The sequence below is a fragment of the Dendroctonus ponderosae genome, unplaced genomic scaffold (assembly GCF_020466585.1).
Source record: "Dendroctonus ponderosae isolate FM_Combo_2020 unplaced genomic scaffold, Dpon_F_20191213v2 Dpon_F_20191213_5, whole genome shotgun sequence".
Classification (NCBI taxonomy): Eukaryota; Metazoa; Arthropoda; class Insecta; order Coleoptera; family Curculionidae; genus Dendroctonus; species Dendroctonus ponderosae.
Genome location: NW_026018715.1, coordinates 15487050 through 15512393, shown reverse-complemented (window position 1 = coordinate 15512393; position 25344 = coordinate 15487050). Strand labels below are relative to the sequence as shown.

Here is a 25344-nt window from a genome sequence, read left to right as displayed (position 1 = left end):
ATCATTCTAGACAGAAATAAATGGCCTTTTTAGAAAGTGAACCATGGATGGGGAAATGTTGGCAGTTTTCTCAAAAAATGCTTGAATTCAAGAAGATTTAGATTTGCGCGATTTTTTTTTGAGTTGCAAAATCCACTTGAGCATGACGCTGCTTTATTCGAAGTTTCTCAAGAACCATTTGAGCCACAGAATTCGTTTTGGCACCGTTGGATAGAGACCCTGGATCCGCCCTTGTCTAAGTGCTCAGTAGATTCTTTAACCGACTGTGCAATTGCAGGCACTTTAGAATGTATGCGCAATCTGAAAGAGTTCGAGCTGCCAAAAAGTCTGAGTCCCAGCGAGCTGGAGACCGTAGAGCGCGTGATAACTAACGTTCTTCTGAGCAAAGAGACTGCTCGCGCTCTCTACCCGAATGCGTCCGAAGACGAGGTGCAGAAAAATGGAAGCGGAGTTTATTTCACGATGAATGAAGTGCTGGAGCAACCATCCGAGTCCAGAGTGATTTTGGCCAGCAATAATCTGTTGATTCCCTTGTGGAATATTGCTGAGTCTGACCGAGTTCATGGCAAGCATTGGCCTTATGGGCGGGGAGTATTCATCAATAACAACTACACCTTGGCAGTCTACGTGAATGTACTGGACCACATACGAGTGGTGACCTGCGCCAGCCACTCAAACATTGGAAACTTGGGACTGATCTACTCCAGACTGTGCAGACTGATGGCTATACTGGATCGAGATCTCGAATTTAGCTTCGACGAGCGGCTAGGATACTTGTCCTGCAGACCTACAATGCTCGGCTGCGGGTTGCGATTTACTCTCACCTTAAAGTGTCCCAATTTACTGAAAGAACCGGACAATTTGCTCTCACTGTGCTCGGTCAGAACCCTTTCCTATAGCAGAAATTCAAATTGTCCGGACGTTTTTAAAGTGGCCAATCGAGTGTCCGTTGGAGTAACCGAACTACAATGTTTCCAGGACTTTTCCACGGCAGTTGCCAATATTTTGCAGCTGGAAAAGGACATGTCTATGACGAACTCTTTGCACATCGCTGCAATGTTTCTTAACATCTTCAAGAAAAGAAGATCTACATATGCTAATAACGAATAATGCTGAAAATACTAACTTATGTAGCCGTTTTGTACTTTTTATAAGATATAATTTGCTGAATGAATTACTTCATATTTGCACTTTGGTGCCCACAGCTCAAGTTGTTTATATAATTATTTTTGTAAATATCGAACACTTATTGGAGGGATGCTTTCAGTAGGTCAGTACAACTGTATATTGTTGGACGTTTAACTGTGGTAGACGGTAAAGCACAAGTTTGGCTCTTCAGTAGAAGCACTTTATTGAGTGCTCGGTTTATTTCATTATTCAGCCAAACATCTACTTTACATGTTTACATTCTCTTCACACTTTCAAGTAATGTGTTTTATTATTTTTCAGCCTTTGTTGTGTGGTGTTCTCACTTGCACTGAACTCACTCTCTCCTGTGTGTGTTAGAAACCTGCTCTTTGTCAGTTAATTTTATACGTCGACCGCAATTTACACCACTACTGAATCAGTTTTAAGTTTTACTATCAAATCAACTTTTTGCATCAGTTTGGTCGTCAATAACTCTTTAAAATACTTTTTATTAATTTTGTCACCCTAAAAGACCTGCATTGACAACCAAAATGCAAACCTCATCTCAATCAACTTATACTGAACGGAAATTTTTGGTTGCAGAATTCACGCTAAACGGCGAAGCCACGGAGGATGATGGCCAAATTGACATGCCGTTTTTTGCAACCGAAGAAGGCCGATATTTGGCATCCTGTAAGTATTTCCAGGTAGTACCTAGCAGCTATTTTGAATCACCTTGTACATTAATGCAGCTCTGGGCGACCCTTTAATAAAAGGGCTGACCGAAGTGGCTAACAAACGACCAGAAGATCCAATCGCATATTTGGCAACGTATCTTTACAATTTTGCACGTAGTCGAGATGGACCAAAATCCAGAGGCAGAACTCAAGTATGTTGTAGAGCCTTTGCCAGCTTTGAGTCAAGACCTGACCACAAAGTAAATTTTTCAAGGAATCTCATCAAAATACAGTTTTGGGCGGAGCCCAAACAGCCAATGAGAGCAACGCAGTTCCAGCCACTATCGAAGTAGTCACTGTAGAACCGGACGAAAATGAAGTGGAAGACGAGACGGCCTTTAACAGAACCAGCAGAGTATGCGACTGCGAATGCCAGAACACAGGGGATGCTTAAAAAACACTTTTCAGGATGAACATGGCCAGAGCATGATACACTTTGCAGCCGCTCGAACTCATGGTCGGAACGCTCTATTTCAGCTCCTGCTTGAGACTGAAATCAACTTAGCATATCGGGACGAATTGTATAGAACCGCACGGGATATCAGCATCCAAGCTAGTATTCCTGAGAATACTTCGGAAATTGATAGATACGTTTTGCACATTGCTGCCAAAGGTTCTTTTCTTCGAAATTCCCACCAAATTGTATAATTACTTTGTGAATAATTAATAGGAGATACCAGCAAGCTAGTCGAGCTCCTGCTTGATGGGTACGATCACATCACAGATATAGTCAATGAGGATGATACCACTATTATCGATGTCGTTGCAAAGGAAAATCAGCCTGAAACTGTGTCATTTTTGCAATCAATATTGACTTTTGAGGTAAATTAGCAGGCAGAACTTTCGACTTATTGAACTCCTGCTGTACCGATTCTGTAGGAAAAACGTGAAAGGGTTCACCATGCAATCAGGCAGGGTTCGATTGCGAACGTGATGGCTTTGCTGGCTGACGAAAACGACACTGGAAGCGGAAAACTGCTTGCCATTGGCAAGAACAGCTATGGGAGATGCTCTTTGCATATTGCTGTGTTGTGTCAGCAGGAGGAAATAGTGGATTACTTAGTAAATACTTTCGTAGACACTCTACGAATTGGGGATAACGTAAGTAAAAATTCAATTTCTTATGAGTCGAAAAGTGAAACACTATATTAATCAGGTGATGATGTCGTTTGAGGTTCTTGGAATTTCTAGTTTTCTCTATTCTTACCTTAAATTAAGCACTTTCAGTGAAAATTTTTCCTGGACGGTCCATAAATTAAGCCAAAAAACACTCACAAACTTTTGAAATTTGAGTCTCCAAAACCACTTATTCACGCACGAAAATGAGATTGTCCGGTGCTATTTGCTGCTAAATCGTGTTTTACGTATCAACAATTTATAACTCCACATGCAAAATTGTCGCTAAGATTCATAATAATTCCGTTGTTTGCAAAAGTTTGAGCATCTTTTCTAGCCTCGCCTTTGCTTGGGATTATGTAGCTTGTGTATGTATGTTGATAGTCAGTTTGCTGGATTGTTTATATTTCTTTGGAGAATTCAGCACAATGCGGTGTTGCCACGTATTTCACCCATTTATTAACAGTTTGTATGTAACAATGAATAAAAAGTATTATTTCAAAATGAATGAACCAGTTAATTCAGTTTGTGTTAGCATGGTAAGTAGTGCCTATATAACCCTATGTAACCCAAATTGAATGAATCTACATGGTAGGTATCTAAGGAAACAGTTTTCATTAACTTAAAACATTTTGCGCAGTTTGGCAACACCGCTTGAAATTTATCCTGAAAATGGCGATTTTCCTTAAAGTTTGTAAATGTTTTTTGACTTAATTTCTGGACCCTTCAGGAAAAATTTTCACTGAGAGTGCTTAATTTGAAGTGATCTTTAAGGTAAGAATAAAGGAAACTACAAATTCCAAAGACCTCAAACGACACCATCACCCAGATGGTTTCATTTACTACGCATATGGCTGCCATACAATGAATACATTGATCGGTACCTACTTTTAGTACTTTCATCCCAACCACCTGTAATTGTCGATTAGTGTTAGGCGAAGATGAAACACATTTTCACACACATTTTGTGTAATTTAACAATCATTTTAGGCATTTATCAACGTAATCATTCATGGAATGATTAATCATATTCCAAACTTTTTCTCGTCAATAGGAATGTAACTGATGGTGGTTTGAGGCTGTGCCCTTCTCTTAATAAACCTTCGTATTGCCCCACAGACTTTGAGGACAGCATGGCGTAATACCTTATGAAAATGTATAATAATCCAGTAGAAGAGTAGAAACAGCGCTAGGTCCACTATGATGAGAATAATGATAACCGTTATCCGATTATGTAGTAGGCTGCTTCTCAGGTTGCTCGGCCTTAGGTGGGACGCTCCTTTATAGAACAAAACGTGCTCCAGCCAACCCATCGTCTGATCACCTTCGGGTTGTTCAATATTCATTAGTGTCCAAGCTCGCATTACTTTAAATACCGATCTGCAACCCAAGAATATTAACTTTATAGTCCGATTTCGATCTAACCACTTACTCTGCGTCATTCATTAGATAGTTGACTGCCTCAACGATCTTCTTAAAGTCATCTTCTATGGATACTTGCAAAGCCATGCGCTCATCTACTAGCTTATCAATCAGAAAGGATTGATGCCAGTAATTGCGAGAAATTATCAAAACCTTTACTCTTCTTGCCATAGCTGAGGCTATATCGTAGACATCCCCATCGCCTATCAGTAAGTCTACTCTTTCTTGTCCTAGAATTGATCACGTCGAGACATTTAAAAATGCCGCTTTGAACCCATGAATTACACTTACTGATCACATCAGATACTTGCGAGGTGTAAATGAACTTTAGTGATGGAATATCCAGTAATTTCTCAAATATGTAGCTGGGAATGTTTTTTGAGACCACTACAAGAGAGGCAGATGCATTTTCGGCTTCAATTTCCGGCTTATTAGATTCCGCCCTGTTGAACCCGCCAATTTGCTTAACATGCGGATATTTGGGAACTAAATAGGTCAAAATCTCATAACTGGGCATTAGGACCAAGCTGGTGTCATACATGATATTTCTGAGATCTGGTGCACTTGGTAGAAATTTTCTCGCAAGTCTGTTCTGAGCAGGCAACGTGTTCAGTTCGCGAAATAATTCCTTGAACGCCCAGTGATGCATACTTCTGATCTCATTGTACTGCTTCCAAGGCGTTATGTCGGTTACGTAGTTGTCGTAAAATATTCCTAGAGGCTCAGACAAGAGTACGACCAAAGGGCATTTGAAAATGTGCGATAATATAGTTAGGGCATCGGCAGACACATCTTCTATGATCACTAGATCGAATTGCGAGCTGGACGAGATTAGCTTTGTAACATTTTCATTTTCCAAGACTTTCTGTGCATATTCATAGCCAATGTCTTTGGTGTATTTCAAATGCGACCAGTAGGAGTACCAGGTGTTTTCAGTCTGGTAAAAGTTTGCGACATAGTCTAAAAACGAACACATCTAACCAATAGATTAAGTTGAAAAAAACCGGGAATTACCCTTGAGCGGCTCTACAATACCCTCAATGGATATTTCCGTGATCCCTTGATGGGCGTTTTCCAGCTGGGTTGGGAAAGGGGTCACAAAAGTGACATTGTATCCGTAGGTGCCAATTTTCGACACCAATCGAGCGGTTTCCTTAAAGTGGCTGTAGTAAACATGCGGAAATACCACCAATATGTTGCTTTCAGCCAGAAGTACTTGCTGATATGCAGCCACGAAGCTAAGCAAAGTCCACAGCTTCATAGTGGCTATACTTTAATGAAAGAAGCCTTCAACTAGAGAATGAATGGGTACTGCTTTGCATTTATTTCCGAAGCCAGCCCTGTTCTATGTTTAACAACTTAGATAAGGCAATAATAATCTGTTATCTATAAAATTAGAAAAATGATCGTCGTTTTGTGCAAGGGTGGCGCATGATGAATGCAAAATTTCATGTTTTCCGTCCCGTTTTGCATGTTTCTCGGAAGCAAAATGGACCTTGGCAAAGCGGACCTTTTTTCGAAGTTTCTCAAGAACCATTGGCACTACGTTTTGAAAGCATTGAAACTACGTTTTCGATTTTTCGGATTTGCACCTCAAAACACTGTACTTATGATAAACTTACCTGCCGCAGTCTTTCCACCTGTTGCTGAAAATATTGCCGCTCCAACGAATTAAACAACAGCTAGGAAACAAAGGACGAATCCGAAAACCGAATTCTATATTGAGCGCGATTTATCAAGATCACGAGGAATTATGATGCCCGCATAGTGATATTGAACTAAAAAATTAACCGATAAAAACACGATAATAATGATCAAAAAGCATGTTCACTAATTAGGTATCGCTGAGGCGCGCTCCCACAAAATTAGTTTGAATCGTCTATTTCGGAACAATAATTTTGTATCTATTTTTTTTTGCTTTAGTTGGAACGAACCGCCCTTCATTATGCCATGGGGGTTGAGAAGATGGAGACCATATCGAGGCTACTCATCAAAGGTGGTGCAAAGCGAGTGGTTAAAGATCTTAAAGGCAGACAACCCACCTATTACTTCTTGAACAAGTCGGACATTCTACGACTCCAAGAAGAGGAGGAAACATTTTAACAAATATTGATGAATCGGTATTGATTCCAAGCCACCGCTTAATGAACATGATGTACTCAATTTTTTACTTACGTGGAGACTTCTGCTGACCGAAAAAGTAATGCGGCGTTCTCTCTGACTCGATAAGGAACTTGTGGTCCAAATTCAACGCAAATTTAATAATTGCGAATCTAATTTTCTTTGTACCTTGAAGTTTTAATCACTCATAACTGTAAAACGAAAATACGCCAATTCCGCAAAACATAATTAAGATTATTACCTATTAGGAACATTTGCAATTGCCTAGACGGTAGAATCTTAAAGTAGAAAATAAGCACAGACAATGTGTAGGTAAATATATCAGCTAGATTTGTACTTGAATTAGACAGAGAATGTAACTATTCTCCCATATATATGCCTAGCATGGGTAAAATAGACCTCTTCATATGCAGGTGCACTTTTATATGGTTGAGTCGTGTTGTAGTTGAAACATTTATACCGTGTTGAATATCTAAAAGATGCATTATACATGTATATTATAAATATAATATTTGCAATATTCGTTTAATTTTGTGAGTTTTTAAACTCACTATTTAACTCAATATTCTCTTCAACCATAAAATGAAAGAACTACCAGCTGCCCACTGGTTCCGGGATTATTCAAACTTTGCGGTTTGCGCTTTGTCAGCGTCACAGTGACTTTTTTGTATTGTTCAGGCTTTTTTCTACACTATTTTTATGCAACTTATTCCCAGCTGCGCCTAAATGGTCACAAATCAGCAATACTCATGCGGTACCAGTTGGACTATCAACGAGTTTAATGCGAACAACAAGCAACGGGTAATACGAAAATTTATTAATTCGGCGATTTACGTGGAAAAGGAGATTCCGAACATGCGGCCTCAACGAAAAACCAGTCCGTTGGCCGTTTTGGACCAGTTTGATGACGACGGGAGCTCGACAAGATCGTCTGGTACATTGGTGGCATCGCATCACCCCCATAATATCATCAAATCGAGTACATTAACCGAGAACGGGAGATTTTCTAATAAAACTCCAGAGAGTGGGTACAGAACGATGGAGCAGTCGTCGAACTCTTCAAACGAACAGTCCGAGAGCAGTTTCCACAGTGGAGCCACTGTCAAAGACTTCAAATCGCAGCCAATCCAGAGGCCGAACAGTGAACTGAGACTGTCTTTGTCGTGCCTGAACACCAACAGAACATGCACCTTAGATCCGAAGGAAAAGGAAGAGATCGTTCAAAGCTGGATTGCGAAAAAGGAGCTGGAAACTAGACGTAAAGCTTTGCAAGTGGCTAAGCTCAACAAGCTAAAAGAAGAGGAGCGTCTTGGACTAATTGAGAAAGAACGAGAAAATTTCAGAAACTGGTTAAGTGAAAAAAAGAAGGAGGAAGAGAAAAAACGCATGGAGAAGGAACTGGCAGCGGAAGAATTGAGGCTGAAGCAGATTGAAAAAGACAAGAAAAAGGTGGAGAGTGATATTAGCTACAACATGTGGCTGAGGAGAAAAAAGAAAAGCGATTTAGGTATATGTTTTCAAACCCCGTCACTTGCTAAATCTAGCTGTTAAACGATTGTTGTTAGAAAAAAGAATTTCGGAAAAGCTGACACTTCTTCAAACGTATGCAGAAAAACAGAAGAGAATGGAAGAGAACGAAATGGCCTATCAAGAATGGCTGGAAGGCTCAAAGAACAGACAAAAGCCGATTCCAATGAACAGAGGATTACAAAGTAACTGCCATTGCGTCGCAAACAATACCAAAAACTGGATAATGTGTAAGCTCGATTACTAACTGAAATAAACATGATTTCGGTTTTTTAGGTTTACGCTCTTCTGCGTCCGTAACATACATCAACCCTGTTCCCTGGGCCCCAAACATTGATCCCAATTTTAAACCAGTATCTCACTTAACGAATATTTAGGGCTTATTTGTAATAAATACTTCATCATATCATCGATGTAATGTTATACTTTAAATACAAGAATTGGGGACGCAATGATCCTTCGGACCCGTTTGCTTGATCGAATTACGACGCTCGCGCGGAATTGAAAGCTAAAGAGATAATACGGAAATGTTTATTTTGCAGTAGTTACAGTAAATTAATATAACGATTCGCCTGCATTGGATGGTCGTGGCTTTTTAATTTTCTCTATATTTTTCGATATAACATCATGCAAAGTGCAATATCTATTACGAATCTCTGACAAAGTGAGCCACATGGAAAAATATTCTTTTTCGTCCAACTCTTGAACTGCTCGGCGATAGTCCTCCACGTGTGGATATTTGGCTATTTTTGATATTAGCTTAGCTACAACCAATAAAGAGATTTTTAATGTATTTATACTTAATTCAGACTTAACCACTGACCTCTCGTAATAAGGTATCTGGTAATTTGCTCAGAATATGAACTGGTTTCCGACTCGCACGACTGAACCTCGCCGAGTGTGTCTTCCTGAACAGATACCCCGAAATTGTTTCCATCTTCGATTTTGGGCACCATAAAGGAAATCCACATTTTAATCTGAAATTGATGAATATTTGTGACTTGAACAATTTTCTAGATAATAATTGTCTCTTACTACAATAGCATCCTCCACCAGCTTCCGAATATGGGGCTTAATAATATCCATCAAGTCGGTGATGTGTTTATTGGGTGGAATGGCTCCCGAAGGGAAGATCAAAACTCTAGTTCCATCTTTGGAGATGGAGTTGTCAAACTTAGTTTTCTTAGCAGGCGGCAAGTCGTTCAATATAATGGGATCTGGTATTGGAATGTTTATGTCTTGTTTGACTTCAATCACGCGAGTCTTAAACTGCGGAGCGTCCAGGATTTTATTCAGCTTCAAGATCGATTCGGGAATGCCTTTGCGAAGCAATTCCTCTGCCTGAGCTTTTACTTCATCTTTGTAATTTTGCACCTGCAAAGGAATGGTATCTGTAGATGTCGATGCAGATTGTTCATAATGTTTAAGTTACTTAAATGGGTCAATCGGACTTTCATCATACTTATGTCCTTTTGGAAGGGCCCAAAATGATGGGAAATCTTACGCTGATATATGTATATGAGATATCTGATATCTTTCTCGTGTTCCAATGAAAGTTCGATTAAACCATGAAACAATTAGATTTGGCTTTGGATGTTGGACCTGCAACTGCTTGTACCGGCACTTACCGTTCTCATTGCCGGAAAATTAAATTCGTCAGTGACAACTTTTTACTGACTGACAAGAAATGTTTGTTTTAGCTTTCAAAAATCGGCTTCTATAAACTTTTGGAATTTGGTCAAAGAAATTAAGTAAACATTTACATTTCTGCTAAAAAAACTGCAGGTTGCCATCATTGGAATGTGAATTTTGCGTTCACACATATTCTCAAGCATCAAGTCAAATTAAAGCAGTTGTAGCCAAACACCAAGCACTGCTTTTTTGGCCCTAAAATTATCCATTGCCGGTCTTGAAAGCTTGCATTGGGTATTTCATTGTTCCAACGAACTAAAAATAGCTGAAAATATGTTGAACTATCCTTAATATGATCAGGTTCGACTCTGAGCTTGAAAGCGTGCTGGTTTGTCGACAATCGGCTTGTGAGGACATTTTTTCAACTCTTTCAGATGTTTGACTTGACACAATAAAACTTGCCTTGAAGACGGCGTGGTAACAGGGTGGCTGAGATTCAAAGGAAATCTCCTGTTTACATGCTGGCTGTCCACTCAGACAAGATTGGTGCACTCACCTGTTTAACAGCAGAAGCCATCTTCGTTAAGTTAATTTTGAGTATGGAAAAATCAGAAAACAAGAATTCAAATACGAGAACACTTAACCTAAAAAATCTGATTCTGGTTCGGACAGCACAGTGATTAGCAAAACACTGCATACACATAGAAATTATGCACCTAACTTCACAGTTCACGGGCACAATCCCACCTTTACCAGTGAATATGTCCGATGCAGGCAACCAGGTAAACGGAACCGTTGGGGACAAAGTGGAATACGAAACGTGTCATGTGTCAGTCGCTTTGTGGTCGCTTTTTATGAAAGTTTACAGCATAGAACAAGGCTTATTACAGTTTAACAGTTTAAACCCGCAAAAACATGTCTGAATTTTGTACCCCGCAAAAGCACAACCAGCAGCTGTTAAGCAATCTTCGAATCCCTCCATCACCGTGCATGAAAAAAATCGGATATGGCACTGGTAATGTTTTTTTAACCGTCGTTTTGCATCCAAAACTACAAGTATCTGACCCGTTCTAGGAGTAGCAGTGTACGAATTACAACGTTCCCCGGCGTTTAACCAGTTCAGATCCCCTTGGGCAATTAAGAAACTGATTAAGCGAAAGAACGAAAACGGTCCAATCCAAACTAGGTTAAAAAACGAGGCGGAAGTGCTACGAAAACTGGTCCATCCCAACATTGTGGGGTTTAGAGCCTTTTTGCAGGGTGCCGATGGAAAGAGCTTACTAGCTATGGAAGAATGCAACAGTTGCTTGGGCGATTTAATCGAAGATCGCAACGACAATGAGGCAGGCCCATTCGGTGCGAAACTCATCAGCAAAGTCGCCTCTGATGTGGCCCATGCATTGGCTTACCTACACAACACAGTTCTTTTACTTCATTGCGACCTAAAGTCCTATAATGTACTGATACAAGGCCAGTTCCAAACATGCAAGTTGTGCGATTTTGGCGTTTGTCTGCCACTGACCAAAGATGGGGAATTGGATAAGGAAAGTGCTCCTTGTGCAGAATATGAAGGCACCAAGGCTTGGTCTGCCCCAGAAATACTTGACTATCCGCAAGTTATAACTACGAAAGGTTGATGTTTAAAATGCAGTCCATCTAAGATACTAATAAGGGGTGTTTCAGCTGACATTTACAGTTACGGGTTGATTATATGGGAAATGATCGCTCTCTGCCCTCCAATTTCTGCAGACCTAGCCACTGACATATCCAGTTACTCAAATTTAGACCCTGATACATTAGCAGATTTACTGGATGAAATGAGGGCGCGAGAGAGACCCGCCATTCCCAGCAATGTAAATTTAGGTAAGCCAAAGCGAAGCCAATGCTTGAGTGCAACCATTTTAAATTGATCGTGCCGTTGCAGGAACTGACTACAGTTTTCTGCTGGAGATTTATTACTGCAGTACCCATGAAAATAGAAATGAGCGACCCAGCGCAAGTGACCTGATTTCACTATTTCAAAATACAGATGTTGCTGGCAAGCAGTGAGCGAAAAAGTAAAAAATGCAAGTCTTAACAATTAAAAGAATTCTATTTGCTGTTCCATATATTTTCACATTCGGGTCCCCGATTTAACTCATACGCAAACCGATCAAAGATCAAAGCTCTCGGTTGGTTTCGAAGTCGCTCGAAGAACTCTCAAACAATCGCGACATTAATGTACTCAGATTTATGAAATAATGATCTTCGTCTCCGTCTAGTTCTCCGAGCAATGCAAATTGTCTGTTCAATTGAAAGCTCACATCATTCTTGTAGAACTTTTTGCATTTAGACGCCATTAAATCCATGACGAGCAAACATTTTTCAATGCTGTCGAAGTCCTGTATATTGACCATTACTACTTCCTGGAACAGTTCGTTAAAGTTGGTGCACCAACCAAGGTTGTATAGAGCATTGTCCAAGTCCGCGCTTTTCTCTCTCCTTTCACTAAGCAGATCATAAAGGAGAGTTATCATTTTCACCTTGTCCTTTAGCGGTTGGGTTGGGAATGACTCTGTAATTACATGTAAGCCCCCCAGTTCCACGAATTTGTTTCGAGCAACTGGAAAGTTCCTGATTATGACACCAAGGACTTTCAACGCAGCGCGTTTTACATCAGGATGCTTTTCCAAGGAAAACAACCTCAATAATGTCGTTAGACCGCCAGTTTCCACTACATGTTTCTTCACCATTGGCCTGTGATCGGCTACAGTTGCAAACAATGTTAAGGCTGCTTCCCTTGTCGATTTATTAGTTGAGTTTACATGTTTATAAATAATTTTCTGAATCCCGTTTTTACGATAAAAGTTATCGGCATTATCGGCTTCGCAACATAAAACCTGCAGTTCTGATAAAAGAGATGCAATCACTTTTTCGTCAACTTGTTTCTTTTTTTCCTCAAATTCAATGTACGTGAATAAATTGCTTAGCTGGTCCCCTTGGAGGAGCTGCTGCTGCTGCACTTCCTCATAAACATTCGTTGCCGCAGAGCGATCGACCAGAATTGTATTTTGCTTCAGATTCTGTGATTGTTTACTATCATCCTTTGCTAGACCATGCTGCTCTATGCTTCCACCGCTATCAATGAGTTTTGCTTCTTTCTTTCCATTTTTTAAATTTAGTCTGTAATGTAGGCCCGATGGGACCGTTTGCCCTAAAATTAAAGACTCTGCCCATCCACATAACAATCAGAAGCAACTTTACCTTCTTCAATCGTCTTCCATTCTTTTGTCGCAACAAATCTGTTGTGTGCTTTTGGTTTTGTTTTTTCTACTGTGGAACAGAGCCCAGAACGAAGTAAACATCCCCATACGATGACATGCAAATAAACGCTCATTTCCTATTTTAAAGTTTTGTTTTACGGTTTTATTAGACTTGTCGACACTCACAGAATATAGAATGGTAACCATTGGTAACAACACAGATTATCAAACTATGTTACTAGCTAAGTTAACATGCTCCTCAGATTCACCCATCATTAGATGGCGCTATCATAGAGAAAGTAAAATAATTTTTACTTATTTTACTTACTCTATGGGCGCTATACAGAAGCCACGTAGCCGGTTCCAGAAAAACCAGTGTAGTAGGGAATAGTTAAACAACCAAACAGATATAAACAAAATTAAAAAATAATCGGGGCACATGGGTTTTGGCATGTAGGGAAATTTTCTTCAGATTGTCATAGCTGAAATATTGTTGTGTAATTTTCCATTTAATCGTAGTTGTAAAATTCGGTTAAGAAATTAATTTGTCATTGGGCGAGGCGACAACATTGTACTTCTTCTTCAGTTTGCGAATTTTCCAGAAAGTTCGAATGTTTGCATTGTTTACATTACATGCCGCATAAAGTAGATGATCAGTTTAATTTCCCTTGAATGCTGTTGATTATCCGTCTCATTTTGATGCTTTTCACAAATAACTTTTAATTATGTGTGAATCATAGTTAAAAAAAAAGAGGTGTGAATATGTCGATGGAATCTCCGGCGTGGATAGCGAGAAGCGACCTCTACTTCAACTAGTGACGCTAGTGACACTGCCCGCCATTAATTCGCATCAAACGTCGGCTTGGCGTTCATTTGAGGCTCATCGTCCCTCCAGTTTTTGTACCGGCTTTGGGTTCAGTGTTTTTCTGTCGAATATCGGCGAACATCCACTATATAAAATGGCAGATGAATATTTCTTTGGTACGTTATCTATCTATATGATTCGTTTTCTACATTCGAGTGTATATTTTTTCCGTACGCCGTCAATAATTGTTCACCGAACAATGTTTGTGAAAGCCGGTATTTGGCGCCATTATTATTCGGTTTCTTCACTACTTGTTTCCGTTTAACTAACAATTCGCTCTTTTTTAGCATTGACCCTTAAAGGAAAGAATACCAATGAAGTTTGGGATCCGGAAGCAAAAGGGGCTGGTGCGGAGGACTACCAAGGAGGACACAAACTTATCATCAAGCAAGCTCTGTTGGGACCGGGAGCGACAGAAGGTAATTGGCTATTTTGCTTTCTTGTGATGTTCACTTATGAATCCTTATCACTTGCAGGAGAAGTAAATGTTATACAAGTAGAGGCAATGACATGGAAAGATTCCGTTAAAATACCTATTGCCACCCTAAAAGCTGGGGGTGCGAACAACCAGGTCTTACTCGATTTGTCCTTTCCAGACCCTCCAGTAACATTTACTCTGATTCAAGGTAAGTTATGTTTAATCTAAAATGGCTAACATTAATTTTCTACAATATTTACACTTCTACTCTACTGCTACACTGTACGTATTTGATTTTAGGCAGTGGGCCAGTTCATATAGTAGGACACCACTTGATTGGTGGCCCCATTGAGGAGTTTGACGAAATGGATGAAATGGAGGAAGAAATGATTGAGGATGACGAAGGCGAAGAAGGAGCAGTAAGTACCGTTTTCTTTTGCTGAAAGTTGAAACTCAATTTTGCTTAAGTGTGCGAATCACCATCTGCTTTCAATTTAATTTTTTTTAATAACTGGGTGTATGTAATTTGCTATACTTTCATCTGGTGCGTGAATTGCTCTCACAGAAATAACAGTTTCTAGGAAAATCCGTTAAATTTAAACTCCGCAAGCGGCTTGGAAATTTCATAGCTAAGAAACTGGCAAGTAATTTTTTATTTATATCGCTTCTGCATCATTATGATGCAACTATAAATTGAACTCTAGTTCACGTTCGTCAGTTAGAAAACCTCCAAAAATAATCAACCCCGTCAAAATGTAATTCCTTTCAAGATCATTTCCTTCCATATGTGGTTCTTGCTTAAATGTGTAAATGAAACCAAATTCCATTTGTTGTCACTTACAGGAAGAGGAAGAAGATGACGAGGAGCCCAAGTCGAAAAAAGCGAAAACTAACAGTGTAAAAGGAAAGACGTCGGCGAAGAATAACACCAAGGCTAAGAAATAAGTATTCTGTTCCATGCTAGACTTAGGGTTAACTTTTATGTTTGGAATTTGTATGTTACTTTAGTGTTTTTGTCATCCCTCAGTGATCGTTGGTAACATCATTCACAATTTTATGAAACAGTTCGAACATAACATATTTTTTTTATATTTATAATTGTAAATTTTAAGGTCAAAACACTACACTACAAGGAGATCCGGTGTTGTAAATATACTATCTCATTAAAGTAGGTTTTTTCTAAAGTTTGTTTTTAATTTAGATAAGAGCGGTTCAGTTTGATTAAATCTGATTGGAGCAGTACGGTTTTTAGTTTTTCTAGACCTTAAAAATAAGCAGTTCTGAAAAGCTAAGGTATTTTAAACTTTAGATTTATTTGGAAGCTAATTACGACAAATTCAACTTAATAATAATATCATCGGGAATTCTCAGTTTCACCATTAAGCTTTCCATTTGTATTTCCTCGTGTTCTTGTCTTTTTCTAAGCAAGTCTTGCAGTCCCAGTCGGCATCCCCGAAGCCACTGTTCAGTTGAGTTTTGCAGCTCTTCTAAGTTGTGCAGTTTTTTGTACGTTTGAGCACGTTTCAAGCTTTCCACTGTCTCTTTCTTTGCTTCCACTTCTCGTTCCATTTTTGAGATCAACTTGCACAAATTTTCTCGCTGCTTTTTATCACTTTCCGGAGACGAGGTAAACAGTTCATCGTCACTCCCGTTTTCTAATACTACACTCTTAGCAAGTGGAGCTAAATGGTCCTGATCTACCGAGAGATTCTCCATGCTTGAGTTGATACACGCCGGCACTGCTGCGGATTCTTCACAATCAGTCTTATTCTCTAATGGATTTGGAACATCTATTTCCAAATACTTTTCGGAGAGTTCGCGGGCTTTAGCTTGCTCCGCTTGGTGTTCTTCCATTGCTGACCTGTCGCATACCGGTTTCAACGCCTGGTCATCTGAATTTTTCGTCGTGCTGTCCATTTTCAATTTCTTGCATTTGTGTTTATTAGAACGGAATTTATCCTCAGGATTATGCTCTAATGCCGACACGTCTTTAGGCTTGTACAGCTTATTATTTATGTTATCATCATTAAAATCGATGCATCTCTTGCTGTCAGGCTGAACTGTTACCGGAGACTTGGGACTTACAACTTGAAATTTGAGCTCTGACTGGCTTTCAACATTACTATCTGAGTTGCCGGTGTGTTCGTCTTTTGATGTTTGGTCACATAAATCGTTCTCAAGACCAAACGGTTTTTTTGGAGTATTACCATCCGCACATCGAGTCCTGGGGGTTTTTTTAGATCGTGACAACCCCACTCGTCTGCATGGTGTTAATAACTTCTTGCTTATTCCCGGTGAAATGTAATTTTTGGGAGTCAACGTTCTTTGCGGAGTGGCCATTCTACTTGAAACAATAAACACTAGTTTTCATGAAAATTATGTTGACAATTTTTAACCTATCTTCGCAAGCGAGGATCCTGACAGCTAAGGGCGGGCAGTTTGAAAATTTACATTTAACACGTACCAAATAAAGGAAAGAAAGGGTTGAAAAACGCTTGTAGGCTTATTTGCTGATTTGGTCAATAAACCTTTTTCAACCCATCAATAGGGTTCAACCGTTTCGAAGAGTTAAAAAGCTTGAAGCCCGTGTCCCATGCATCCGTTTGTAGATTACACAGAAAATACCATAGATAAAGACGAGCCCCCTTTGGGTCGAGAATTAAAGGTCAAAAAAGGGGGGATATTTTGTGGTTACGATTGGATGGTACAATGATAGGAAAATGTTTCTATTGGTTGGAGATCTGTCAATTTGCACAGATCACAGAGGTTACTCTCCGCCGTCGTACGAATCGACAGATCCCCAACCAATAAAAACACTCCTATCATCGAACCATCGTATAAACGGATGCATGGGTGACCAGGCGCGGATCTAGCTTCAAAGTCAGGGGATGGTCAAGGGGGGGTTACGTAGAAAAAAAAATGTCTTCTGTTATCTATGAAATAGGAAAAATGATCATCGTTTTGTGCAAAGGTGGAGCAAGATTATTGCAAAATTTCAATTTTTCCGTCTCGTTTTGCATGTTTCTCGGAAGCAAAATGAGCAAGAACGCTCGAAACACATCATTCCAGATATAACTAAATGGCCTTTATTCGAAATTTCTCAAGAACCATTCGAGCCACAGAATTCGTTTTGGCGTTGTTGGATAGAGAATTGAAAAGTCGATTCAGTCGTAACAACGTGAGTGAGGAAATTCGAGTAGTTCTGACCCAGAAAGCGAAAGTTGAATCACACACTCTCAGCAAGAGTATGCCAAAATTCCATGTTTTCCGTCCCGTTTTTGCTCACATCTCGGAGGCAAAGTGAGCAAGAACGCTCATTTGTACATCATTCTAGAGGGAAATAGAAGAAATGTACATCATTCTAGAGAATTAAATTGGGGGGCCATGACCCCCATGACTCCCCGCCCTGGATCCGCCCTTGTGGGAGACGGGCTTTACTGATCAAATCAGCCAATAACCTTTCTGTCACTCTTCAAATTAAAAAAATTGGGATTTTAGCGATTTTATTGTCTTTACAAAATGGAATAATTTTGAACTGAAATAATGAATGTATTAATACAAGACGACGAATGAATAAACAATATAATGGTACAATTGCTTATCCRCCATTTTGTTTCAAAAGGATTTCCGACCGCCATTTCGGTTTCAATGATTAGGCGCCATTTTGTMMTGACAATAAAACCGCAAMATCCTATTTTGGGTTGTTTTTACGCGAAATAACTTGAAAGGCCAATTTMAGAACCATTTGAAAGCGCTGCAAGAGGTTTTGCTCTATTTACCGYTTAACCAAAATGCGGTTAATTATTGAATGGTTGATGTTCAAAAAAATAGTGACYAGGCAACGGGGTGAAAATGGATATAAATAAAATACTGCCAATATTTCTCAATTATATATTTTAATCAAATCAAATGGCTGGTACATAAGCTTTAATTTAAGTAGGATTAAGCATGCAGTGCTTTTCTTAATATGGGTTGAAAAATTATGCACTAACACATAAATTCGAAATAAGAATATACAAAAATGGAGACTGAAGCAATTTTTTTAGTCAGAAAGAGACTGTATATAAGGAATATAAAAAGGTTAAATATTGCAGAAAAAATATACATAATAAATCGTATCAGGTATAACACTAGTATAGGAATAATGATAAGATTATAGAGAATATTACAGATAACTTACATGTTATGAATATATACCGCACACTTACATTACACAGATAATGGCATTTCCAACCATTAAATATTACAAAACCATTTAAAAAATGTTTCTTCTTTAATGTATAGTAAAGAATTAACTGGAAGTTCGGTTGACTAGCCACAAAACAAATGACAATAAGCTACGTCTAAAATATGTTTCAGTATGTGAACTATATAGGAACTTGAAGCTATTAACGCGATCTGCAAAACCTCGCACTTGTAGGTATCTGAATGAATCTAAGTAGGTGATGCAAGCGATGTATTCTCATGGATTGTATAGTTGATGATTAAAAGATTAAAATTTGAACAAAAAAGAAATGGAGACAAGTCTAAAATGCCACTATAAATAATTAGTAAAACATCTAATTCTACATTACCTTAACGCCCTAAAAAGTTTAAAGAGTCAAGCGAAATCTCTAGCCTGTAGGAGTAAGATACAATATCGACATCTATTTGATCATCATAATTTTGCGTCTAAAATTTAGTTTGAACACCTACATTTGTTATATCATATGCATGCTTAAGTTGTAAACACTAATATACTTAATAAGTAATGTGTTAATAAGCATCAACCGATCCGTTCAATTGTTCAAATATAGACTTGCCAACAGTCCCGAACATTCGCTGCAAAAAAGAAGCACTATCTGGACCGGAAAAGGTCCAAGACTGTTCGCAATTAATCAAGAAGACTATGTTACAATAGTAATTTATCCGTAGCATAATATTACCTATAGCTGGCGATGCACAACCTTCGAAAACTTGTTTAGCACGATTAAAACAACAAAATCAAATCGCCAACCACACTAAAAACTACCCAAAGATGACAAACAAAAACAATCTATCAAAGCATAAAAATAAACAATAAGCTACCTATACAAAATCAAAAAGGCCTACAGTATGTTGGTTCAATTGTTTCGGTATAATGTTGCAAATTTGTTGAAAATTTTGGCACCAACTGTAGACAGATTCGGTCCAATACCAGTCATTAGTAACCGGTAGCAGATCAGCCGCTGCATGTTTCCATAGAAGTAAGGATCGAATCGAGGACTGGTATAAGACCGTCTTCCCAAAACAAGCATCCACAAACCACAAAAATATCACATGACACATTGAGCCACTTTGTACATATCGAACGAATGACGAAAAAACGTAACGTAACACCACACAAATTATTTTTCACCAATCAATCTTACCCTTAGCCTTAGCTTTGGCTGGCAAAATGTGTACGTATTTGTAATAGCGGCTCTGAAGCCCAAATCAACGGCAACTTAATTAATATTTGGTGTTAAAACTAATAGTAGTAATATCGTAACTTAAAGTAGAATTGCAATAAATATTCATCATCACTTTTCACTAGCACAGTGACCATTTTTTCACAACAGAACCTCCCCACGTTGGATATGCAGTAACATTAATCAGTCTCATCAATTGCAACTGAATATTTATTGCAATTTATAAGCCAGCAACCACACGAAAGCAAAACAAAATACTTGGAAAAATTGCTTTCCCAAGATTGATTCGGAAGTATGGCAACTGGTTCAATGTGGTTGCTAAACATGAAAGAAATTAAAATTACTTGCGTCTGCTGTTCCAGCTTAGAGATTACACTGCCATAGTATCGTAGGCTGTGAGTCCCCCGTTTGCGGCTGTGGTTTGCCCTGTTTCGTTTCTAAAAATTTACAACAAAACCATTGCAGCCACAAGTCAGATGCTCGTTTATATTCAGGGTGTCTCATAAGCACATGACCATTTGGCGCAGTGGCGCAAACCTTGTTTTGCAGTCAAAAGAGATAGACTTTCGAGGCCATTCCTTAAACCTAATGGGTTTTTCCGGTTTTTAGGCCGTCGTTCGCTAGAATTTCTTCCTGACTTGCTTGCATCTTCAGAGGTGTGCCACAAGTGGCTTTAGCACCTCTGAAGCACCTCTTGACAGCCCAAAAATGTTGCGGTACCATTTTGATCATGTGCTTGCGGAACATCCAGTATGCCGCGTTTCCTAAAGCCCGTGTCTCATGCATCCGTTTATACGATGGTACGATGATACGAAAGTGTTTCTATTGGTTGGAGATCTGTCAATTCGTCCGCCGCGTAGGAATTCACAGATCTCCAACCAATAGAAACACCTTCGTATCATCGGACCGTCGTATAAACGATTGCATGGGATACGGGCTTAAAGAAACACTGAATAAACGCACATTAAGGGCTCATTAAAGCAACCGACTTTTTACGAAAACTCTTAAACATTTGTAAAAGTCAAAAGCATTTTCAATAAAATTTCCTTCTAAAAACTATGGAATTAACGTACGGTCATAACGACACTTTTCTGCGATCAGATAAGTCACGAAGTCAAATATTTTTAGGACAGATTTATTAGCGGAAGAAAACATTGCAAAAAGCTAATATTAAAACATCATCATGCAAGCAGTCGTTGCCATAAAAAAGAAAACATGTAAAGCCAACGAACAATTCATTAGTATTAAGCACTTATGCAAAACTTTACTGCAGGCGCCCAATTCTCGAGTTCTAACTACTATGGTTCAATAATGGTATTCCCGAATGCAGATTTTTTTTCTTACGCATCACAAAAAACCGTGTTTTTCAGAGGCTATAATTTCGTTCGCAATGGAGGTATGAAACCGGAAACGCGGCAAAGAGACGCGCAAGCTCAATCAGCCAGCACTGGTGTGGACGGTTAAGAAAAAAATATCTGCTTCTCGCATGCTGAGGAAGCGATGTGAAAAGCGTTGTTACCAAGAACTTTATCAGAGAAATTCTAAGAATTTTCGATAAAAACGCGAAGCTTTATCCAAATTTGGCGGCGTTTCAAAAATATTATACTCAGTCGATTGCGTTCGAGAATGCGAATATTCGGTTCATTCCTGTCTCAGGAAAACGCCGTTCGTTCCCCAGTTTCGAGAATTGGGCTCCTCGTGTAGTGCAGAAAACACACTTGCAAAGGGTTTTGTGACGGAGACTGATTCAGAAACAATAACGAAATAAGCAATATAACAACAAATTACAATACCTACTAACTTACAGTTTCCTGCTTGAGAGACATTCGTGGAAGAACAACCCAGACTTTAATATGAGTAAACTTTATATTATTCTTGATGGGGAATGAAAATGAAAAAGACTATTTACATGTTATTTAATATTAAGCATGAGAAAGCCAAATTCAACATTCTTGGCAACTTCTTTTGCTATTGAAAGACCAATGCATCAACTTACGTACTGTGATTAATTGAAATTAGGGCACAAAATACGAATATGATTATTCTTATTACTGGTTAAGCACGTTAATGCAGTTATGGAAAACTAGTTACTGGGGTTTCAAAGTGTTAACTTTTACAGTACTGACCTCTCAATCAGTTTTCTCATTTCCTCGTGAGTCATGCCATCCTTTGCGTTACCTCTCATAACTGAAAAAGATCACACTTACTACACGATCACGATTTCGACCACATTTCAAAATGTAAAGTACAACCTAGAAGTCTAAACATCACAATAAATAATTGATGCGATTTATGCAAAAAAAAACATAATTAAAGAATAGGTAGGTACTCTATGTATAATGAAAAACTCTGCTCACTTGCTCAAAATGTAGAATATGATTCAAAATCTTAAGGAAAATCTATTGCGAAACATTTAACATGCAAAATTGACGACGCTGCAAAGTTTTCTTTCCCAATTCAGGCCTGAATTACAACTGACATAGATTTTCTTTAAATCGCATGTTAGACACAGCACAATTAATTAGTCACAAAGTTCAAATCATGCAAACATTAACAAGTGCTAAATTGGAAAAACGAATGAAAATGTTGGTCGAATGAAAATTCCAATTTGCCGACTCAAGAGTCGCGTTTTCTTAGGTATATGAGTATGAATGATAATGGATAATGACGCATTTGAGATATGAATATTGTATTGCTTGGGAAATTATGAGATCACGGATACAAGAAAAAATAGTTCGATTTAAAAACGACTGTGGTGTGAAGTTCTAATATAATTTCATAAAAACCCAGCATGATTCTGATGAACATGATCTAACGATGCGAAAAACTCAATTCTATGGAATAGAAAAATCACACTCAAAAACCTCACTTACCCTGGTCGTCTTCTGAAAATTAATTGCCGTTTTAATATGATTTCATTAGCACATTCTTAGTTGATACTAGTCAATAAAACACCTGACTGATTAATAAACGACCACAACGTTACTTGAAGGAAAGAAACGATTTCCAATCAGATAGTCAGAGGTGCACATAAGAAATATATCGGTCCAGTGTAGGGGAGTCTAGTAAACCAAACTATGGCTAACTAATCTAGTCTAAAAGCTGACTTACCGCCGTAGGTTCTACTGTTAATTAGCTGGTCCCGGTCGCATTCGGCTTCCGAAATCTCATTGGAGTCTTTCGAGTCGTTGAAAGAGGGATCATGGTTGCGTGGTGGTGGCGGTGGTGGTTCAGGCGAGCTGCTGGTTGGGGGAATTCTCAGAGAACCTAAATAAAAAAATATCTGTACTTATAATGAAAACTATGTATAGAGATGGAGATTTGTTCAGTACACTCAACTAAAGTCTAGAGTTTGCATACTTTTTAAAATATTTAAAAAGTGTTTTTTGGGTCGGCCATTCCTTGATCAAGTATTGATTTCGACCCGTGTAACCCACCTGATATTCAATTAGTAAAAAGTGGCCGAACGACGTGTTTTAGAAGAGGAAAGGAAGAGGAAAAATTCGCGAAGCGAAAACGTAAAATATTCGCGAGTTCAACTGCCGATTTGGGCGCTGCGAAACGTAGCGAAAGAACTTGCCACATTTCGGCTTGAATACAACGTTGCCATTTACATTGTGTTCTCGCGTCTGGTGTAGCTAAAGGATCAGTTTGGTAATAATTGATTTGCAACCGTTTTCGGTACCTCACTATTTTTTAATTAATATCTTTCATAATTAGTTTAATTAAGCAAGTCGTTTCTTCCGTACACAGGTTTTTCCAGCTCAATCGATTCCTTTCGACATTAGAAGGTCACAAATATGAATTTATAGTGTTTGGATGAAAATGAAGAAATCGGGCGCTAAAAAACGCTTAAAATGTGGCGAAAATTACCATTATTTCGATCTGAAACTTCTGCCATGCTTTTTAATGAGTTCGATGCATTCCTCGCGTCCGTGAGCTCAAAATGCTGTAAAATTTGACACATTTTGAGGAAATTTCCAATTTGTCAAAGAATCGAACCCACCCTTAGAAAAATTTCAACCAAAAATCAAAATTTCACTCACCCCTAATTATTCGTCAATAATTCATTTCGTCCACAAGGAATATTTTCCGCACAAAATCAGTACTTCTCCACTTTCGAACAAATCAACAACCTTTGTTGCCTAGAAACCGACCCTGGTGACGTGCATTTCCGGCTACACTTAAACCTGATCGACCAATCGCTTGTCGACTCTTTGAAAACAAGACATTTGCCATGGAAACGAGTAAATATAAATAAACACAACAATGCCAGGGACGTGGGAAAAAGAGTTGGTTATTACAACGTTGCCAATTCTAGTGACACGGTTTTGGATCGCCACAGTTTTTGCCAACTGCTGAACCACGGCGATTGGCGGGCCGTTCCCAAACCGAGCGATAAGTGTAAAACCATCTAATATCTTGTCTTCGGTGCGGATTAGGACGGATCGCTTATTTCCCTTTCGCATGCACGAATTTCCCATATTTTTATAGCTTTGTTACTGTTTAGAGACAAATACAAACAGCATCAACTAACATTTTTTATTCTGTTTGCTTTTTGGTTCAGTGGGTTTGCAATGTGTATCTCGCTCCATTCTTAAATATCTGGCATTTCATGTCTCACTCTTGCAAGAAGGAAAACTAAAACTAGTCTAACGAATGTATTTCGTTGCACACTATGGGAACAGGGTTGTCAGTTTGGTGTCGGAAGTGTCAGTGATTTGTTAGTTGAATACGTAAAACCGTTGAGATAGTGTTACAAACCGTGTTCTTTCAAGAAAAAGTGGACATTCACACGGCGAGTTCTCCAGGATTCTATAAATCGTATCCAAACGTGCCGCGTATTTATTCGCAATAGATACTCTTTAGAATGGAAGTTTTTCATGTTGTAGTGCGCAGTGCTCCAGAAAGGGATAAGCAAACTTGTTCTAACTTGCGCGGTGGATATGGAATTTCAAACGATTTTTCTCGTTTTTCCCCAAGTAAGTAACTTGAAAAGAAATTATGTTCGTTTCGAATCTCCTGGTATACTTAACTAGATTGATTCAATGCAAAAATCTCATGCACTTTGAGAAAATGTTGTCCCCGCACCTTGCCAAATATCTAGTAGAATCTAAGTTGTTCTCACCTAAAGAACGACGTCCTATAGACCCGCGACTCCCATACTGGTCATAAGGCGCTCCATAGCCTCCGTATTGAGAACCGTACTGTTCGTCTTCAGGCGCACAGTTAGCAGGATCGTCATATTCAGGTCCAGGCGAGTAGATGCTGCCATTGCCTGTGAATTTCACTAACATGTATCCATAAGTATTCAAACGAAGTAATTCAGTTATCTAACAGTTCTAAACTAAGTACACAAAACATTTGCCTACAGTTCATTAAGCAGCGGTTAATATGATTACCTTGAGATCCCACTCTATCATAACGTCGGTTCCCTTGTCTTGGCATAGATTGTGAGCCATTGCGCGAATGGATCTGATGGGGCGTATTGATGCCAGAAGGGCCCATTGTGCCAGCATGAGGGTGTGGGAAGGTTTGGAACTGCATAGCTTTGGTGGGGTCCATTTCCTCTCGGAATCCCAATAGATGGAACGTTGCGTAGGGGCAGATTTCATCGTCCATGCCTTTATCATGACAAAGTCAATCGGTTCGTTAGTTTAAATATTCACTCCTGGTCAGGGGCGGATCCAGCTTTAAAGTCAGGGGG

General features: G+C 39.0%; 12 protein-coding genes across 16 annotated transcripts in view; 6 read left to right on the top strand and 6 right to left on the bottom strand.

Annotated features, from left to right (window-relative positions):
• LOC109539081 (cytoplasmic tRNA 2-thiolation protein 2) overlaps nt 1-3855 on the bottom strand; it is a 12765-nt gene extending 8910 nt beyond the window's left edge. For both annotated transcript variants that reach the window (XM_048666507.1, XM_048666506.1), the window contains exon 1: nt 3073-3855. The gene's annotated coding sequence lies outside the window, so the exon portion shown is untranslated. The remainder of the gene's footprint in view (nt 1-3072) is intronic.
• Nucleotides 1-7042, top strand: part of LOC125502335 — a gene marked incomplete at its 5' end in the record, with an annotated part of 8485 nt that extends 1443 nt beyond the window's left edge. The window contains 7 exon segments of the mRNA XM_048666496.1: nt 1732-1821; nt 1881-2017; nt 2080-2220; nt 2274-2478; nt 2536-2687; nt 2745-2966; nt 6327-7042. Of these exon segments, the coding sequence (XP_048522453.1) occupies nt 1732-1821; nt 1881-2017; nt 2080-2220; nt 2274-2478; nt 2536-2687; nt 2745-2966; nt 6327-6506 (1127 nt within the window).
• LOC109539086 (PIH1 domain-containing protein 1) overlaps nt 1-25344 on the top strand; it is a 242786-nt gene that overhangs the window by 146469 nt on the left and 70973 nt on the right. The window lies entirely within an intron of this gene.
• Nucleotides 1-25344, bottom strand: part of LOC109539065 (multidrug resistance-associated protein 1) — a gene marked incomplete at its 5' end in the record, with an annotated part of 237012 nt that overhangs the window by 144588 nt on the left and 67080 nt on the right.
• On the top strand, nt 191-1316 carry LOC125504466 (arginine kinase). The gene has a single exon (XM_048666517.1). The coding sequence runs from the start codon at nt 292-294 to the stop codon at nt 1108-1110; it is 819 nt and encodes a 272-aa protein (XP_048522474.1). The 5' UTR covers nt 191-291; the 3' UTR covers nt 1111-1316.
• Nucleotides 3933-6198, bottom strand: LOC109539077 (UDP-glycosyltransferase UGT4). Of its 2 annotated transcripts, none has more exons than XM_019906674.2 (5): nt 6026-6198; nt 5418-5674; nt 4695-5363; nt 4414-4633; nt 3933-4361 (listed from the first exon to the last, which is right to left on the bottom strand). In XM_019906674.2, exons 2-5 carry the CDS (start codon nt 5662-5664, stop codon nt 4007-4009), a joined length of 1491 nt encoding a protein of 496 aa, XP_019762233.2. In that variant the 5' UTR covers nt 5665-5674; nt 6026-6198; the 3' UTR covers nt 3933-4006. The 2 variants fall into 2 exon arrangements, with proteins under 2 accessions (XP_019762233.2, XP_019762234.2); XM_019906675.2 differs by having other exon boundaries at nt 5418-5669; nt 6026-6190.
• Nucleotides 7093-8462, top strand: LOC109539057 (coiled-coil domain-containing protein 34). The gene is made up of 3 exons (XM_048666515.1): nt 7093-8031; nt 8090-8236; nt 8328-8462. The coding sequence occupies exons 1-3, from the start codon at nt 7251-7253 to the stop codon at nt 8426-8428; spliced, it is 1029 nt and encodes a 342-aa protein (XP_048522472.1). The 5' UTR covers nt 7093-7250; the 3' UTR covers nt 8429-8462.
• Nucleotides 8569-10425, bottom strand: LOC109539088 (proteasome activator complex subunit 3). Of its 2 annotated transcripts, none has more exons than XM_019906686.2 (4): nt 10240-10425; nt 9087-9425; nt 8875-9028; nt 8569-8815 (listed from the first exon to the last, which is right to left on the bottom strand). In XM_019906686.2, exons 1-4 carry the CDS (start codon nt 10384-10386, stop codon nt 8607-8609), a joined length of 849 nt encoding a protein of 282 aa, XP_019762245.1. In that variant the 5' UTR covers nt 10387-10425; the 3' UTR covers nt 8569-8606. The 2 variants fall into 2 exon arrangements, with proteins under 2 accessions (XP_019762245.1, XP_019762247.1); XM_019906688.2 differs by lacking the exon at nt 10240-10425 and adding an exon at nt 9680-10105.
• On the top strand, nt 10439-11787 carry LOC109539084 (lymphokine-activated killer T-cell-originated protein kinase). The gene is made up of 4 exons (XM_019906683.2): nt 10439-10698; nt 10758-11315; nt 11367-11546; nt 11608-11787. The coding sequence occupies exons 1-4, from the start codon at nt 10599-10601 to the stop codon at nt 11730-11732; spliced, it is 963 nt and encodes a 320-aa protein (XP_019762242.1). The 5' UTR covers nt 10439-10598; the 3' UTR covers nt 11733-11787.
• On the bottom strand, nt 11757-13424 carry LOC109539082 (nucleotide exchange factor Sil1). The gene is made up of 2 exons (XM_019906680.2): nt 12927-13424; nt 11757-12876 (listed from the first exon to the last, which is right to left on the bottom strand). Exons 1-2 carry the CDS (start codon nt 13057-13059, stop codon nt 11843-11845), a joined length of 1167 nt encoding a protein of 388 aa, XP_019762239.2. The 5' UTR covers nt 13060-13424; the 3' UTR covers nt 11757-11842.
• On the top strand, nt 13719-15450 carry LOC109539091 (nucleoplasmin-like protein). 2 transcript variants are annotated; one of them, XM_019906689.2, is made up of 6 exons: nt 13730-13906; nt 14078-14209; nt 14267-14416; nt 14509-14627; nt 14783-14848; nt 15052-15450. In XM_019906689.2, the coding sequence occupies exons 1-6, from the start codon at nt 13885-13887 to the stop codon at nt 15151-15153; spliced, it is 591 nt and encodes a 196-aa protein (XP_019762248.1). In that variant the 5' UTR covers nt 13730-13884; the 3' UTR covers nt 15154-15450. The 2 variants fall into 2 exon arrangements, with proteins under 2 accessions (XP_019762249.1, XP_019762248.1); XM_019906690.2 differs by lacking the exon at nt 14783-14848 and having other exon boundaries at nt 13719-13906; nt 15052-15392.
• Nucleotides 18086-25344, bottom strand: part of LOC109539060 (Down syndrome cell adhesion molecule-like protein Dscam2) — a gene marked incomplete in the record, with an annotated part of 55745 nt that continues 48486 nt past the window's right edge. The window contains 7 exon segments of the mRNA XM_048666484.1: nt 18086-20074; nt 21443-21448; nt 21764-21824; nt 22511-22522; nt 22749-22904; nt 24766-24927; nt 25040-25261. Coding sequence (XP_048522441.1) covers nt 20008-20074; nt 21443-21448; nt 21764-21824; nt 22511-22522; nt 22749-22904; nt 24766-24927; nt 25040-25261 — 686 coding nt within the window.

Excerpts from the sequence above, each read along its gene's own strand:
- LOC125504466 (XM_048666517.1), top strand. The coding sequence starts at position 292 with ATGCGCAATCTGAAAGAGTTCGAGCTGCCAAAAAGTCTGAGTCCCAGC.
- LOC109539077 (XM_019906674.2), bottom strand. The coding sequence starts at position 5,664 with ATGAAGCTGTGGACTTTGCTTAGCTTCGTGGCTGCATATCAGCAAGTA. Across the intron at positions 4,634-4,694 it reads GCAAGTATCTGATGTGATCA|GACAAGAAAGAGTAGACTTA; the intron begins GTAAGTGTAATT and ends GATCAATTCTAG. Across the intron at positions 4,362-4,413 it reads TATCTAATGAATGACGCAGA|ATCGGTATTTAAAGTAATGC; the intron begins GTAAGTGGTTAG and ends CTTGGGTTGCAG.
- LOC109539057 (XM_048666515.1), top strand. The coding sequence starts at position 7,251 with ATGGTCACAAATCAGCAATACTCATGCGGTACCAGTTGGACTATCAAC. Across the intron at positions 8,032-8,089 it reads AAAAAAGAAAAGCGATTTAG|AAAAAAGAATTTCGGAAAAG; the intron begins GTATATGTTTTC and ends GATTGTTGTTAG. Across the intron at positions 8,237-8,327 it reads AATGAACAGAGGATTACAAA|GTTTACGCTCTTCTGCGTCC; the intron begins GTAACTGCCATT and ends TCGGTTTTTTAG.
- LOC109539088 (XM_019906686.2), bottom strand. The coding sequence starts at position 10,386 with ATGTGTATGCAGTGTTTTGCTAATCACTGTGCTGTCCGAACCAGAATC. Across the intron at positions 9,426-10,239 it reads TGGCTTCTGCTGTTAAACAG|GTGCAAAATTACAAAGATGA; the intron begins GTGAGTGCACCA and ends ATTCCTTTGCAG. Across the intron at positions 9,029-9,086 it reads TGGTGGAGGATGCTATTGTA|ATTAAAATGTGGATTTCCTT; the intron begins GTAAGAGACAAT and ends CATCAATTTCAG.
- LOC109539084 (XM_019906683.2), top strand. The coding sequence starts at position 10,599 with ATGTCTGAATTTTGTACCCCGCAAAAGCACAACCAGCAGCTGTTAAGC. Across the intron at positions 10,699-10,757 it reads AAAAATCGGATATGGCACTG|GAGTAGCAGTGTACGAATTA; the intron begins GTAATGTTTTTT and ends GACCCGTTCTAG. Across the intron at positions 11,316-11,366 it reads GCAAGTTATAACTACGAAAG|CTGACATTTACAGTTACGGG; the intron begins GTTGATGTTTAA and ends GGGGTGTTTCAG.
- LOC109539082 (XM_019906680.2), bottom strand. The coding sequence starts at position 13,059 with ATGAGCGTTTATTTGCATGTCATCGTATGGGGATGTTTACTTCGTTCT. Across the intron at positions 12,877-12,926 it reads ATGGAAGACGATTGAAGAAG|GGCAAACGGTCCCATCGGGC; the intron begins GTAAAGTTGCTT and ends CTTTAATTTTAG.
- LOC109539091 (XM_019906689.2), top strand. The coding sequence starts at position 13,885 with ATGGCAGATGAATATTTCTTTG. Across the intron at positions 14,210-14,266 it reads GGGACCGGGAGCGACAGAAG|GAGAAGTAAATGTTATACAA; the intron begins GTAATTGGCTAT and ends TATCACTTGCAG. Across the intron at positions 14,417-14,508 it reads AACATTTACTCTGATTCAAG|GCAGTGGGCCAGTTCATATA; the intron begins GTAAGTTATGTT and ends ATTTGATTTTAG.